At 32.3% G+C, this 14370-nt stretch overlaps 3 protein-coding genes and 1 non-coding gene across 4 annotated transcripts; all 4 read right to left on the bottom strand.

Annotated features, from left to right (window-relative positions):
• Nucleotides 1-200: 200 nt before the first annotated feature.
• LOC125209734 (NAC domain-containing protein 90-like) lies at nucleotides 201-1129 on the bottom strand. Its single transcript, XM_048109319.1, has 3 exons — nucleotides 970-1129; nucleotides 593-870; nucleotides 201-443 (listed from the first exon to the last, which is right to left on the bottom strand). The coding sequence occupies exons 1-3, from the start codon at nucleotides 1127-1129 to the stop codon at nucleotides 201-203; spliced, it is 681 nt and encodes a 226-aa protein (XP_047965276.1).
• Nucleotides 1130-4339: 3210 nt separating this feature from the next.
• LOC125209733 (NAC domain-containing protein 90-like) lies at nucleotides 4340-5934 on the bottom strand. Its single transcript, XM_048109317.1, has 3 exons — nucleotides 5775-5934; nucleotides 5390-5679; nucleotides 4340-4582 (listed from the first exon to the last, which is right to left on the bottom strand). The coding sequence occupies exons 1-3, from the start codon at nucleotides 5932-5934 to the stop codon at nucleotides 4340-4342; spliced, it is 693 nt and encodes a 230-aa protein (XP_047965274.1).
• Nucleotides 5935-11877: 5943 nt separating this feature from the next.
• On the bottom strand, nucleotides 11878-13865 carry LOC125211023 (40S ribosomal protein S14-3). The gene is made up of 6 exons (XM_048110696.1): nucleotides 13783-13865; nucleotides 13174-13293; nucleotides 13016-13061; nucleotides 12459-12544; nucleotides 12233-12362; nucleotides 11878-12119 (listed from the first exon to the last, which is right to left on the bottom strand). The coding sequence occupies exons 1-6, from the start codon at nucleotides 13783-13785 to the stop codon at nucleotides 12052-12054; spliced, it is 453 nt and encodes a 150-aa protein (XP_047966653.1). The 5' UTR covers nucleotides 13786-13865; the 3' UTR covers nucleotides 11878-12051.
• A 361-nt stretch (nucleotides 13866-14226) lies between these two features.
• TRNAL-UAG lies at nucleotides 14227-14306 on the bottom strand. The gene has a single exon. It is a non-coding gene; the product is annotated as a tRNA-Leu (tRNA).
• Between the last annotated feature and the right edge of the window lie 64 nt (nucleotides 14307-14370).

Genomic DNA, 14370 nt, shown 5'->3' with positions numbered 1-14370 from the left:
AAAAGTAGAACAATAGAACATGCCACTCCAAACAAGACTCGCAAATTAAAACTTGAAACTAAATGATCATAACATAATCCAAACATAATTAATCCAACACTTATTAATAAGTACATCAATCCCCAACCAACCAACTAACTACTTTGTTCTTAGCAAGAACATTATTAATCAAGTTGCTTATTAGTAATATATTGCTTCCTTCATATGTCAAACAACCAGTCAAGCAACATGCGTGTTTCCGAATCATCTGAGGTTTCAAATTCTGTTTCCATATCTGAAACGAGTCCATTTTCCACAGCTGAATTCTGCTGATTATGATCAGTTGTTATCACAGCCTCATCAGTAATGGGAGGAAGGTAGAGCGCCGCCGATGGACGCCCAATAAACGCCCTCCGGAAATTGGATTTCGTGTAAATTCGACACAAGCTGAGTTCTTCCTTCAACTACATGTGCATCACAAGTTTTAAGAGTTACTATCAAATTATAGTACTCCATTATACATTAGAAAACCTATTCCCAAATTGAAACCCTAATAAACTTAAACAAACCCTAAACAATCTCTCCAAATTAAACCCTAAAAAAGAAAAGAAACCTGAGGATAATTAGTAGAATGATCATAGACTTTATACTCGTTCATTTTCCACATAGTTTTCGATCCATGGGGAGCTCGGCCCACGTAGAAAACCATGGTCTTTATCCTTCCAATTCGGAGATTTTGAGAGGTGAAAATATCACAAGGAGAGCCTGTAGATTTCCAGTATCCTGTCTCAGTAAGGCGATTAGGTCTTCCTCCGCGGGCTTCCCTTTCTTGCATCGCGGTGAAGAAGAACCATTGCTCTTTGTCTCCACGGCACAATTCTCCGGCTAATTCTGCATCATTTTAACACTACACAATAAGAACTTCATCCTATAATTAACATGCAAAATCAAAATGTTATATTAACAAAAAAACAATTGATATAAACTAACGTGGAAGCTCCCAAGGACTGTAATCGTAGATTTGAAGGAGTGGAATAACCCTGTCAATTAAGGGTGTGAGCCCATTTAGCTTCTTAGGAAGGTAATAAGTGAGAAGTTCTTCCTCAGTCGGAAAGAACCTAAAACCTACAAACACTTCTTCATCACCCATATTAATTATATTAGATCGTTATATATTTAAATAAAGATGTATATATATGTGTAAATAAACAAAAAGAAAAGGAGAATACAAGCTAAGCCTAATTCTTTGGCTATATTTATAGAGAGGTTTCCATTTTCTGCATGAAGAAACCCTAATCGAGATCACATTTAATAGTGGAAAATAGTTTCTTCTAAAACCCACATTTGAGAATGACATATGTTGTTCAAATTACGGCATAACGTATTCAAGGTGGTGGAAAGTGGCTTGAGCTAAATCGTGGGTTCAATTTGTCAACTTTTATTCAACGGTCATTAAAATTTTGTTTTGTCTAAATTTGTTTTACAGGTGTCACAACTGATGTCATAAGATTTTAAGATATGTTATTTTGTTTGTTAAGTGAAGAGATGAAATATATTATTGTTCGCTTTTCGTCTCGCTTTAAGTGAAGCATTTCTAATTCAGTATGCGTTTTTATCTAGTATTGTTTTGTGAATTAAGCATAAAAAGAAAAAAGTAAGAGAAAGAAAAAGTTGAAAAAGATTTCTTATTTTAAGAATTGTGTCATTTAAAGTGGGACAGGTCAAAAAGCAAAAATGTCACTTAGAGTAGGACAGCTGGAGTATATAAATATAACATTGTTTGTGTGACAAACTACAAAAAAAGAAAAGTGTTACATCTACATTGAGACATAGTTTGTCCCATAATAGATATCACATTTTATTTCTTTTTAGAAAAATTTCTTCCTCGCATTAATTTATAAACTTTGCTAATATTCGGTACCATCAATCAATAATAACATCTATTACGGGACGGATGGAGTACTATTTATGAAGTCACTATACTCAACCCCAATTTAAATTTAGGTATGAAAGTGCTTATGGAAAGCGGCTATATATGTTGTGACTTAAGGGATTTAAGTTTGGCCTTAAAAAAGAATGCATATATTCAATGCATTTATGTATCCATATTTGCCAGTATCACGACTAAGACATTAATATTTCTAGAAAAATCATCTTAGTTTATGGGGCGAAATTATAAGGGAAATTTAATAAAACAAATCAATTTTATAATAGTAGTATGTTATAAGTAGTATATATAATTATGATGACATATTTTTCATAGAAACCTATCTGGCATGTCGTTTAATCAACATATGTCAAGTGACCTCAAGAGATGCGACGCCAATAATGGGAATCCAAAATGGGCGGCAGAATTAATAAGCAATAATTAAGATGTTGTATTGTTCAATCAATAAATGATTTCTGAATTTCTCCACCGTCATATACGTTAAATGAAGAACACTGTTAAAGGGCCTAGTGGAAAGATGAAATAAAGTAATGCTACGAGATAGGAATAAAAGAATAAAAAAAAAAAAAGAATAAAGTAGAAGATACGTATAAGTGAATTATCCAAATTATAACTCCATATTTATGCATAACAAATTATTTTTAGACCATTGTATAATCAAACTTAAGGGTTGTAATTAAGCCACGTTGAAATATTAAATAATACGGAGTAAATTAATTCAAAACGGTAAAAGTAAGTTTACATCATTTCATGTGATTTATTGATCCATATTTTTTACCCCAGGTAATGATTATTATATCAAAATCATATACGTATTTCCTTACTTATTTTAAATTAGTCGAACGTAATATCTTAATTATTTTATTCACGTCGTTATAATTTCTCTATTACTATATTACAGCAGTGTTTCACTATGCAAGGACAAGTTTTCATTATAAAGGCGTATCGCTATATCTGATCAAGTTATTTCAACATGATTATCTTTACCATAATTATAATGATTTTGTCAATTATATATTGATGAATTATTCTTTTTGGCTGTTATATTTACATAATTATTTTATTCATCTCAACCATTAAATTAATTCTATTGATATATCTTTATAGAGGTTTCACTCCAAGTCATATAATTATTTATAATTGGATTTTTAAAATTTCTAATTGCAGTTATATCATTGTTCCATAATTTATAATGCTTTATGCACTTTTTAATTATTCATATATGTTGTAATATATGTTTTTATAGTCATATTCCATTATGTGCGTAGTGTGCACTTTTTCATCATACATATAATGTATTGTGACGTATGTTTATTTTAATTTTTCCAAATGAACATTTGGTAGTTACATATGGAAATATGGTTTCGGAATAATGGAAAATCGTTTGGGTTATAATATTGTCGAAAATATGGGTTTTGATAGATATAACATATCCTTTTTAACAACCATTTTTCTACTTGACAATTGGTGTCATTTTTCTAGAAAATAATACTACTCATATGTTGCTAGCCCTAAATCCTCGTCAACTAATATATGCACAGAAAATATAATCAAATTAGACATCATCAATTCATCATCACATAATCACTAATTATGACCAAAATAATTAGTAGTACATAATTATTTCCATCATGCATACACATTATTTTTCGATATTACCTACAATGAATTTAGATCGTTATGTACATTAACGTACGTAGGGAATCATACGTATGCAAGGAAGATCATTATATCATAGCATTATAGATATATAGTAGTAAAAAACATGTTTCGTGCAATTTTTTCGTCTAGATATATGCAATTGATATTTTGTTAGAATCCTCATAAAACTATACTCCATTTGATTTGGAATGTGACAAAATAATTAAAATCGAGAGAATTATAAAAGTTTTACATTTTTTGAGATTCTAATCGAGATAATTAAGGATTGACAACTTTTATTTAAAAGTGAAATGTAACATTATTTGAAAAATCTGCATTATTATAACAACACATTGAATTACAAAAAGTTGGACTCAAAACTGTACCATAAAATTGCAAGTCATTTTTGAACACTTTTCAAAGAAAGAACATTTGTCTTATTTATTTATTTAAATAGCTTTGCAAGATATGGTTAATAAATAGAAATTTAGATTCCAACAAAACAAACTAAATTTCTGCAGTTAAAACTGAAATCCTAAACCCAATAAAAACATGAAACTAGATGACCAAAAGAGAATCCAAAAACATCAGATGGTACATTTTCCTCACTAATAAAACCATGAAACTTGATGATTTCTTTATAATCCAACACTTAATAATAGGTACAACATTCTTAGAAAAAACATTACTGATTTATTAATCTATTATTTTCTGCTAATTCATGGTACTATATGTTATATATATCAGCATAATCTCTTGCACAAAACTCTTTCATATGTCAAAAAAGTCGAGCAACATTCGTATTTCCGAATCATCTAAGGGTTCAAATTCTGTTTCCATATCCGAATTGAGTCCATTTTCCACAGCTGAATTCTGCTGATTATGATCAGTTGTTATCACAGCCTCATGATCAGTACAATGACGGTGGTGGTGCGCCGCTGCAGGACGCCGCCCAAACGCCCTCGGGCAAGTGGATCTCGTGTAGATTCTGCACAAGCTGAGTTCTTCCTTCAGCTGTGCATCACAAGTAACAGTTAGTACATTATAAACCCAAATCAAAACCCTAGTCTGCAAGATTATTTTATTAAAAAATGTGAAATGACCAAAATACCCTTATGTCAAATATAAATATTTTGTGCATATAAAAGTTAGATAAGTATGTGATTATTGATTAGAATTAGCTAAACTATAATATGTTAATTGATGGTAAAATGATTTAATTGGTGATTAATTGAGGATATGTGAAATTTATTAATTAATTTAGATTTATTAATGAAGTATTTGATGAATAAACCAAATAATAATTAATTGGCCCGCATATTTTGTCGAACTTGTCCCTATCGCCTCAAAAATCTAGCAAAAAACCGACATTGGATTTCAAGTTGAGACCACCACCAAAGCAATGGCGAGTGACAACCATGGTGCGCAGGCGGAGAAGCTGCAAACAGTGACGGATCTAGCATAAGCCAAGACGCGGCTCTTGCGGGGGTAATTAACTATTTTGTTTTTCTTAGGCTTAACCATTTTCATATTTTCGGTCAAGTTTCTATATTCATATAATTCTTGGGCTTAACCATTTTATTATAAATTTCAGCATCGACTTGTTTAAATTCCTGGTTAATTCCGTCATAAGATTTTGTTAGAAAGCACAAACGTAGGAAAGAGAGGAGAGTCGTCGTGATGGAGAGAGAAGGAGGAGAAAGGGACGGTGTAACGGGCCATAAGGCCTTTTTTTGGGAATGGAGATTCTTCCAACATAGTATAAACCAAACACATTGTAATAACAAGAAAAGGAAAGAGACCTAGAAAGTAGAAACACACCTGAGGATTAGCAACAGCAGACGACTGATCATACACTTTATACTCATTCATTTTCCACATAGTTTTGGAGCCGTGGGGAGCTCGCCCCACGTAGAAAACCATCGTTTTCCTCCTCCCAATTCGAAGATTTTGTGAGGTGAAAATATCACAAGGAGAGCCAGTAGCTTTCCAGTATCCGGCCTCAGTAAGGCGATTAGGCCTTCCTCCGCGGGCTTCCCTTTCTTGCATTGCGGTGAAGAAGAACCATTCCTCTCTATCTCCACCACCACACAATTCTCCGGCCAATTCTGCTTCATTTTAACACCACACAATGAGAAGTAGTAGAAAATAATCAAAAATTCAAAATGTTAGATTAATAAATAAATAAAAATTGACATAAACTAACGTGGTAGCTCCCAAGGACTATAGTCGTAGATGGGGAGAAGTGGTATAACCCTATCAATGGTGGGTGTGGACCCGTTCAGCTTCTTAGGAAGATAATAAGAGAGCAATTCTTCCTCTGATGGAGAGAACCTAAAACCTACTAGTACTTCTTCATTAGCCATATTATTGGTTATATATATGTGGAGTATATAAATAGATATAAGGGGAAATGATAATAAAGAATATAGGATTACAAGTTAAAAGCCTAGTTAATTTTGGGGTATATTTATAGTTATATAGGGAGAGATTTCCATTTTCTGCATGAGAGGACTAGCATTCCCATTTGTGTTTCCTAATGTGCATTCGTAATTTCGGTTCCTTCATATAAGTCAAAAAAGAGATGATATGGAAATTAATGCAAAACGTTATTGACGTGATGGAATATGAATCATATAATCATATTTTTGTTAGCTTAGCGGCTATAATCATAATAATACCATTAGTGGTATACTATAAAACTGTGGGTTCAATAGTTTTTAGTTTTTACTTGTCAACTTTTTATTGAACACTCATTTCTTTTATGTTACGCCGAAAACAACTTGAAATTTGCATGATGATTGTGAGGAATTAAAGTCATCGAGATTCCATAATGTGCTGTGCAATTTGGTCGTCGTAGGTCATTTGAAAGGCGTAATAGTCTTTTTACGATTATTTGAATTTAATTTTAAATTTTTAGTTTTCATTTTATTTGCTTTAGGTTTCATTGTTTTATTAGATGGCAGTTATGACGTTGAGATCGATGATCTAAGGAACATGTACAAGCACTCTAGTGACACATTGCGTGCTTGGAGACCTCAACCGACGCAGATTCGGATTCGGATTTATCAAGGCATGACGATGCTGATAGCGACAACCCTTTTCTCATTATGATGAGCATATAAACGGGTATTACAGGGTTCATCCAGCGCGGGATATTGGTGGGAGCATGTTAAGAAACAACAATCGAGGGAGCAATCTGACATTGCCCACCTCTATGCACACCCCGTTGTTCGGGTGTCTCTCCCTTCCGTTCGGGATGCTCTAAACTTGAATATATTCTTAATAAAACACCAAAAATCCAGTGGAGATCTTTGAGTTAAGCACAAAACCGGGACCATTGATTCATTGTCGTGAATAGGCTTAACTATTACATGCATTATGAAATTCAATTGTACCGGATCGATCTTTATTTTTATCACCATGCACACAAAAATATGAAGTGAGTATTGTTATATAAGGAGTATTTTTTAAAAAGGGAACATTAATTAATATCTATAAGGAGGAGTATCTGTTATTTCACAAAATCGAAACTACTAAATCTTGTCACCGCCTACATTTAATAGACCCACACAATATGAAAAGCATATGGAAAGCGGCCTTAAAAAGAAAATCAAGTTATTACTTTATATACTTAGATTCTATGCAAGCTGTCACTTGTTATGACTAAGACATTCGTATCTTCCTAGATATAGAGAGCTACTACCAGTCCCAGATAGAAACTCCCCACACTGCATCCTCATCATTGCATGAATACAAATTAGTGGAAATCACTTTAGAAAAATAGGAAAAGAGTTTAGTAAAAGATTTGGAAATTTGGAGTGTCTCCTACTGCAAAGGAATTGAAAATGAGGTCAAAGAACCAATCAATTGACTAGGTGACCAATATTGGTTTTTGTTTGCTACATGAAAATTGAATTTTATATTATTGAATTAAGGAATTTTAATTTAATTTCAAATCATATGTTATGTTTGGTAAGATGAAGTAGTAATTGATATGAAACTGAATTTGAATGCATGCACAAACATATATGTGTGCAGTGTGTGTATTTTGTACGTGTGTATGCAAAGTTCGTGTGTACTATCGCTATATGCAGTGAATATTTCTAATTTATAACTATTTGGAATTTCAATTATGGGTCTATTCTATGCACAAAACTGAAATTAGAATTAGAATTCTACGAAATTGAATTTAAAGGATTTGATATAAAGTGCGTGTGTGCAGTGTGTGTAGTGTGTGAAGGTATCCAATTTTATTTTACCTTCGTCCAGCATTAAAGTCTCACTTGAGTTCGACATGATTTTTAAGTAATAATAAAGAAATATGTGAGTAGAAAAAATACTGAGAATGTAACGCTCATTTTATAATAGTAGTAGAATGTAAGTGAAATTAGTTAGTAGAATTAGTTAGTGGAATATGAGACTTATCTACCATTTATAGTAAAAATGAATTGAGACTCCTAATCACAAAATGACTATATAGGAGTATATAGTAAACCGGGACTTCTAACCGCGGACGGACTAAAATAGAAAATTGGGACTCCTTATGGCCGAGTGAGGGGGTAACTATTAAGAATTCAATTATTTACTTTAAGGCTCCGTTTGGGACACGGAATTAGAATTGAATTGGAATTGGAATTGAATTCGAAGGAATTGAATTATAATTCAATTCCAACTCCTATGTTTTGTAAAAATGAGAATTGATATGAAATTGAATTGACATGTTTGATAAATATACACACACTGCACACATTTCACATATTTCACACACTTCACACACTACACACACTACACATATTTCACATATTTCACACACTACACACACTTCACACACTACACATATTTCACATATTTCACAAACTACACACACTTCACACACTACACCCCTTTCAAATATTTCACACACTACACACACTTCACACACTACACGCATTTCAAATATTTCACACACTACACACATTTCACACACTACACATATTTCATACACTACACACACTATCCACATTTCAATTTTTATTTTAGTTTTTTTTTAAATTTTTTTAAAAACAATTTAAAATCTTTTAAAATTTTAGTTTTTTTTTAAAAAAAAATTGTTGAATTTTTTTTTCCAATAATAGTTTTACTCTGGCTAGTTTTTATTGAAAAAAAATTTAAAATTTATAAAAAAAATTATAAAATTTTTAATTTTTTTTTAATTTAAAAATGAATTTTAAAAAAAATTAATAAAAAATTATTTATTCAATAAAATATTAAATTAATTATAAATTAATCATAACACAAGATTGAGAAACTGTATAATGTGTGAAATACGTGAAATGTGTGTAGTGTGTAGTGTGTGAAATATGTGAAATGTGTTTAGTGTCTGAAATGTGTGAAATGTGTGTAGTGTATGAAATGTGTGTAGTGTGTAGTGTGTGAAATGTGTATACTTTGTGTAGTGTGTGAAATGTGTCTAATGTGTGAAATGTGTGTAATGTGTGTAGTGTGTGAAATGTGTATAGTGTGTGAAATGTTTGTAGTGTGTAGAGTGTGAAATGTGTGTAGTGTGTGAAATATGTGAAATATGTGTAGTGTGTGTAGTGTGTGAAATGTGTTGTGACATCCGTGACCCAAATCATATATCATATTGCATAATTACATATTTTATTATAATTACATGATGATATATTTTTATTAGAACTATAGAGTTTTGACTAGGTTGCATTGTAATATTGTGTTTAGTAAATTATGTGAAATTAATATATGTAGAATTAACTGTAAGGATTGTTATATTTAGTGATCTACTTTATTATTATATAGGTAAAGTAGGTAAATTCTTTTTATGCATATTATATGTACATTTGGGGGTACGCCCAATTTAGGAAACTTTTTAATATGGTAAAAGCTTAGCCGCCATAGTATTTTTAATAGAAGTATATGTGCATAATATGAGATGATACGTGGGAATTGGAGAAGCAATGCATGTATTTTTTTTATTACTTGGCCTAATTTAAAGCCAGTGACTAATCTTTTTTTTATACACCTCCATATATTAGATAGTATAAAAAGAGGGATAAGAAAACAGAGAGTTCAATATTAATTAGAAAGTTCATCGAGAGCATGTAGGTTGAAAAGAGCAAAGATCGAGAGCTATAGAGAAGGAGACGAAATTAAGAGCATGATTAAATAGTAGTATGTCGTAATTAGGTGTGTATAAATTACACTTTTAATTTTACATATTTTATGTCCTTTTTTACTAGATGTTAAATAAAGTTAATAATTTGATTATATGACGTGATTTTGATATAATTATGTGTTATATGATATTGATGGTGAAATATGATGTGATATGTGATTGGTGCAATAGATATGTTTTGCATATGGTATTGGAATTAATTGAATCATTTGATTAAAGAGGATCTGTGATAGTCATGTCTTGGATCTGAAATCATAGTGGACATATTGGAACCTTCGGGTCAATCATATTGGGACCTTCGGGTCAAATAATATTGGGACCTACGGGTCAATTCACAGTGGGACCTAAGGGTCAAATCATAGTGGGACCTTCGGGTCAAATCATAGTGGCATATTGAAAATCCCGGGTAGATACCATGCTTGAACTATCACAGAATAATAAACTGAACAGAGTGACATATGCATATTTATATGGAAATATTTTAATATTTGTTGATAATTGTTATATATATTGGTTAAAGAATATAATTGATTGTTTGGGCTGTGGAATTAAAGGTAAGGTTTATACGCACTGAGTTGTGACTCATATAAACCACTAATATTTTTCAGGAATAAGATATCGGTGAAATTATTTCGTTGACGTGGGTCGTAGGAACTCCACATGTTATCAGGGTCGGCGGCTGACACGTTTTGGCAACCTTCTCCTCCTCATCATTTTTGCATATAAATAAATGTGTAGTATATAGAGTGGTGAGAGGGTACCACTACAGTTCAGAATTATTTGAAATATGTACCTGAAAAATGTTGGTTTTTGAAATTATATAATATGTGTGCTTTTGAAAATTTGAATATATTTATAGTAAGTGCATAAGTCATACAAGGTTGGGTGTGACATGTGTATACTGTGTATAGTGTGTGAAATGTGTGTAGTGTGTAGTGTGTGAAATGTGTGTAGTGTTTGAAATGTGTGAAATGTGTGATGTGTAGTGTGTGAAATGTGTGTAGTGTGTGAAATGTGTAAAATGTGTGCAGTGTGTAAAATGTGTGTAGTGTGTGAAATGTGTGTGTGGTGTGTAGTGTGTGAAATGTGTGCAATGTGTGTAGCGTGTGTAGTGTGTGTAGTGTGTGAAGTGCGTGAAATGTGTGAAATATGTGTAGTGTGTGAAATGTATGTAGTGTGTGAAATGTGTGTAGTGTGTGAAGTGCATGAAATGTGTGAAATATGTGTAGTGTGTGAAATGTGTGTAGTGTGTGAAGTGTGTGTTGTGGCTATATACTAAATTTATCTAATTTTATGACTATTTGGAATTCAAATTTTCTACCTTTGATATGGAATTCAAATTGTGGAATTGGAAGATTTGGAACTGCAATTCAATTCCAAATCCAAACATTTTTGTGGTGCCAAACATTGGATTTGGAATTGAAGGCTCCAATTCCAATTCCACACCTCCAATTCCATGTTCTCAAACAAACTCTAAGTGGAATTCAAATTATGGAATTGTGAGAATTTATTACAATTCCAAATCTATATATTTTGTAGTACCAAACATTGGATTTGGAATTGAAGCATTCGATTTGCTTCAATTTCAATTCCACGGGTCAAATTTCATGATATCAAGTGGGGCTTTGTCTACTTTTAGATATGAAATTCAAATTGCAAAATGGAGATATTGAAATTGTAATTTAATTTAATTTCAAATTCAAATATTTTTTTTATACCATAATATTAGATTTGAAATGTATGTCATCTATTCTGGACCTCAATTTCATGTATCAAAAAGAGCTTTACTTAATGAATTAATTGAGCGCACAATGACATGCTCGCAGTCTCGCACATCATTGCTCAATGTTAGCGCAAAACTTAAACACGCACGAAAGTAACGGTTTAGTATAAAGCTTATCATGTTCGACTTTATTACATAATCATGTGAGACAAAGAATTATGTATCAATTTCATAATTGTTATTTTTATAATCTATAGACCAAAATACTGATAAAAACTCTGTTGACATCATAATTAATATTTGATAGGAAACCAAAATAAATTGGGAGCAAAATTAGAAAGTAAATTAAACTGCATGGAAACATGAAGAACATCATCACATTTAAAAGTTCAGCAAGAAGCAATGGCAACGTGAAGCAAGTTTCAGCAAATATACTATCTCATAATTGTTCAATTTTTCGGCCAAGCAAAACACCAAACAAATTTTGGTTGAACTACAAATTGTTCAAAACAATAGTAGGAAAAATAGAACTCGATTCACTTCATAAAAATGCACCAACAATAACTGAGATTGCAAATAGCAAAATTATAGCCTTCTTCCCCTTCTACCACCCTTTCTGCGAGTGCTGTCAGTCGGAATTGGAGTCACATCCTCTGCAAGGTAAAACAACACATCGATTGTAAACAACTGCTATGCAAGATCCATGAAATAAAACATGATGCAAAAAGGGAACAAAACATTCACAGATATCGGAAAAATTACATACCTATGCGACCAATCTTCATGCCAGACCGGGCAAGAGCTCTCAGAGCAGACTGAGCACCAGGACCAGGAGTCTTAGTTTTGTTGCCACCAGTCGCACGAAGCTTAATGTGAAGAGCATTGATGCCGAGTTCCTGAGAAGTTGCCAATGGATCAGTGAAACGGGAAATAAACAAATGGTGACATGGAATTTTAAGTAGATAGCAAGTACAGATGGAATATCTATTAACCTTGCATCTCTGAGAAATATCTTGGGCTGCAAGCATAGCTGCATAGGGAGATGATTCATCCCTGTCAGCCTTCACCTTCATTCCACCTAACACCAAAACCAGGGGAATTATAATTCAGAATCAAGCAGAGACCTAGAATAGGAAATCACTAAACCTTGAAAAAGTATCTATAAGTATTAGTGTGTGAGAGAGCAAGAGTGGGTTGATAAAATCAGGAAATATCTACAACATTGTAAAGAGTAGACATAAAAGAATCTTGCAAAGAAACTCAACCATCCAGGCTTCAATTTTGGCTAAACCATGATACTTATTAACTGGAAGCATGATTCAGCAATCTTTGATGACAAAACCAGCCTAACTTTACCTTTACTAAACAGCATACAAGTCAGTAATAATTATAGCCATAAGCTAACAGTGATTTAAAAAGGTATTCACTGTCAGCAAAAATGGACTATTGATTAAAACTAAGAATCCAAAAAATTTAGAAGCATAGCAAGTAACAATGCAATAGCACAAAGACAGTATAAGCAGTAAATTTAAAATGATATAAACAATACCTGTTATGCGAACCATGGTTTCCCTCCCAGACAAATCAGTAACATGCTGCAAATAAGATACATCCCATTAATAAAACTAAAAACTATTTAAGTAGTTGACATTATACTTCAGACAAATGTAAATGTATTAAAATGAAACTCAAGTTAAACACACTCACGATAAACGTGTCATTGAACGAGGCAAAGATATGAGCCACGCCAAAGACGAGCTCTCCATCTCTTGTGGCAGGTCCAAGAGTGACATTGTCTTCCTTAGGCTCCCTGGTCTTTCTCTTCGACTATAAAATCCAAATACATATGTACACAATAAGTGACATACTGACAAATTATGAGAACAAATCTCATTCTAATACAAAATGCATTTACAGTTAAACCACAAGCAGTAACTCTTCAATTGGAATGATTTAGCTAAAATTTTGAATTCTATTCAACTACTAATAGCTGGAGATCAGGGAACACAAACTCCATCCAAGCACAAACAAATTAAATCAGACTAAACCTAAAAACCATTCAACATGTAGAATTGCATTGTTCATTTATTTTAAATCAGAATAAACCGTGTTTTTCCCCAATTATTAAAGGCACTTACAACAGTAACACGACAGAAGCGACTATAGCGATCCAGATTTCACTAAAAACAAGTTTTTTATATGCAACATTCAAATCCAAGCAAAACATGCAGAACTGAAATTAAATGTAGAACTTTAAGAATCAAAAAGCATCTATTGAAAAAAAATCAACATTATGAAAGCTAATTTATGATATACCATGGCTGCGGAAAGAGTGGATTTGCCGGCTTCGAAGCTCTGGAACAACTCTAGTGAAGAACTGCTGGGGAAGAATGTCAAGATATAAGCGACGCCTTTTTATACCTCTAGGGTTTAGAACAATGGGTGTAGCTAAAATGACCGAATTGCCCATGACGGTATTAGTCGTTTCCAAAATGTTTTAGATACGGGTTAATATCACTTTTAAAATAAAAATATATTTATTAAATAAAAATAAAACCACAAATAGATTGTGTTTGTTACTGTGTAAAATTAATATTTGACGGTGTGAACATATATTTCATATTTTCACATCAAATAGGAACATAATTTCTTTAATGTCGATTAGATTATATCATCTTGATTTTTTCAAGAGTTTGTTATAAAATATTGTCAGAGGATTAACAAAAGGATATTAAAACTAAATATACAAAAAATTAAATTTGACAGCTGTGGGATTTGAACCCACGCCCTTTCGGACCAGAGCCTAAATCTGGCGCCTTAGACCACTCGGCCAAACTGTCTTATTGGTCCTTTCTACTGAATGTGTATATATAATTTGAATATTCTAGGTTAAGCTTATGGTCT

The sequence above is a fragment of the Salvia hispanica genome, chromosome 3 (genome assembly GCF_023119035.1).
Source record: "Salvia hispanica cultivar TCC Black 2014 chromosome 3, UniMelb_Shisp_WGS_1.0, whole genome shotgun sequence".
In the NCBI taxonomy this organism is placed as follows: domain Eukaryota; kingdom Viridiplantae; phylum Streptophyta; class Magnoliopsida; order Lamiales; family Lamiaceae; genus Salvia; species Salvia hispanica.
This window is presented reverse-complemented; position numbering and strand designations above follow the sequence as displayed.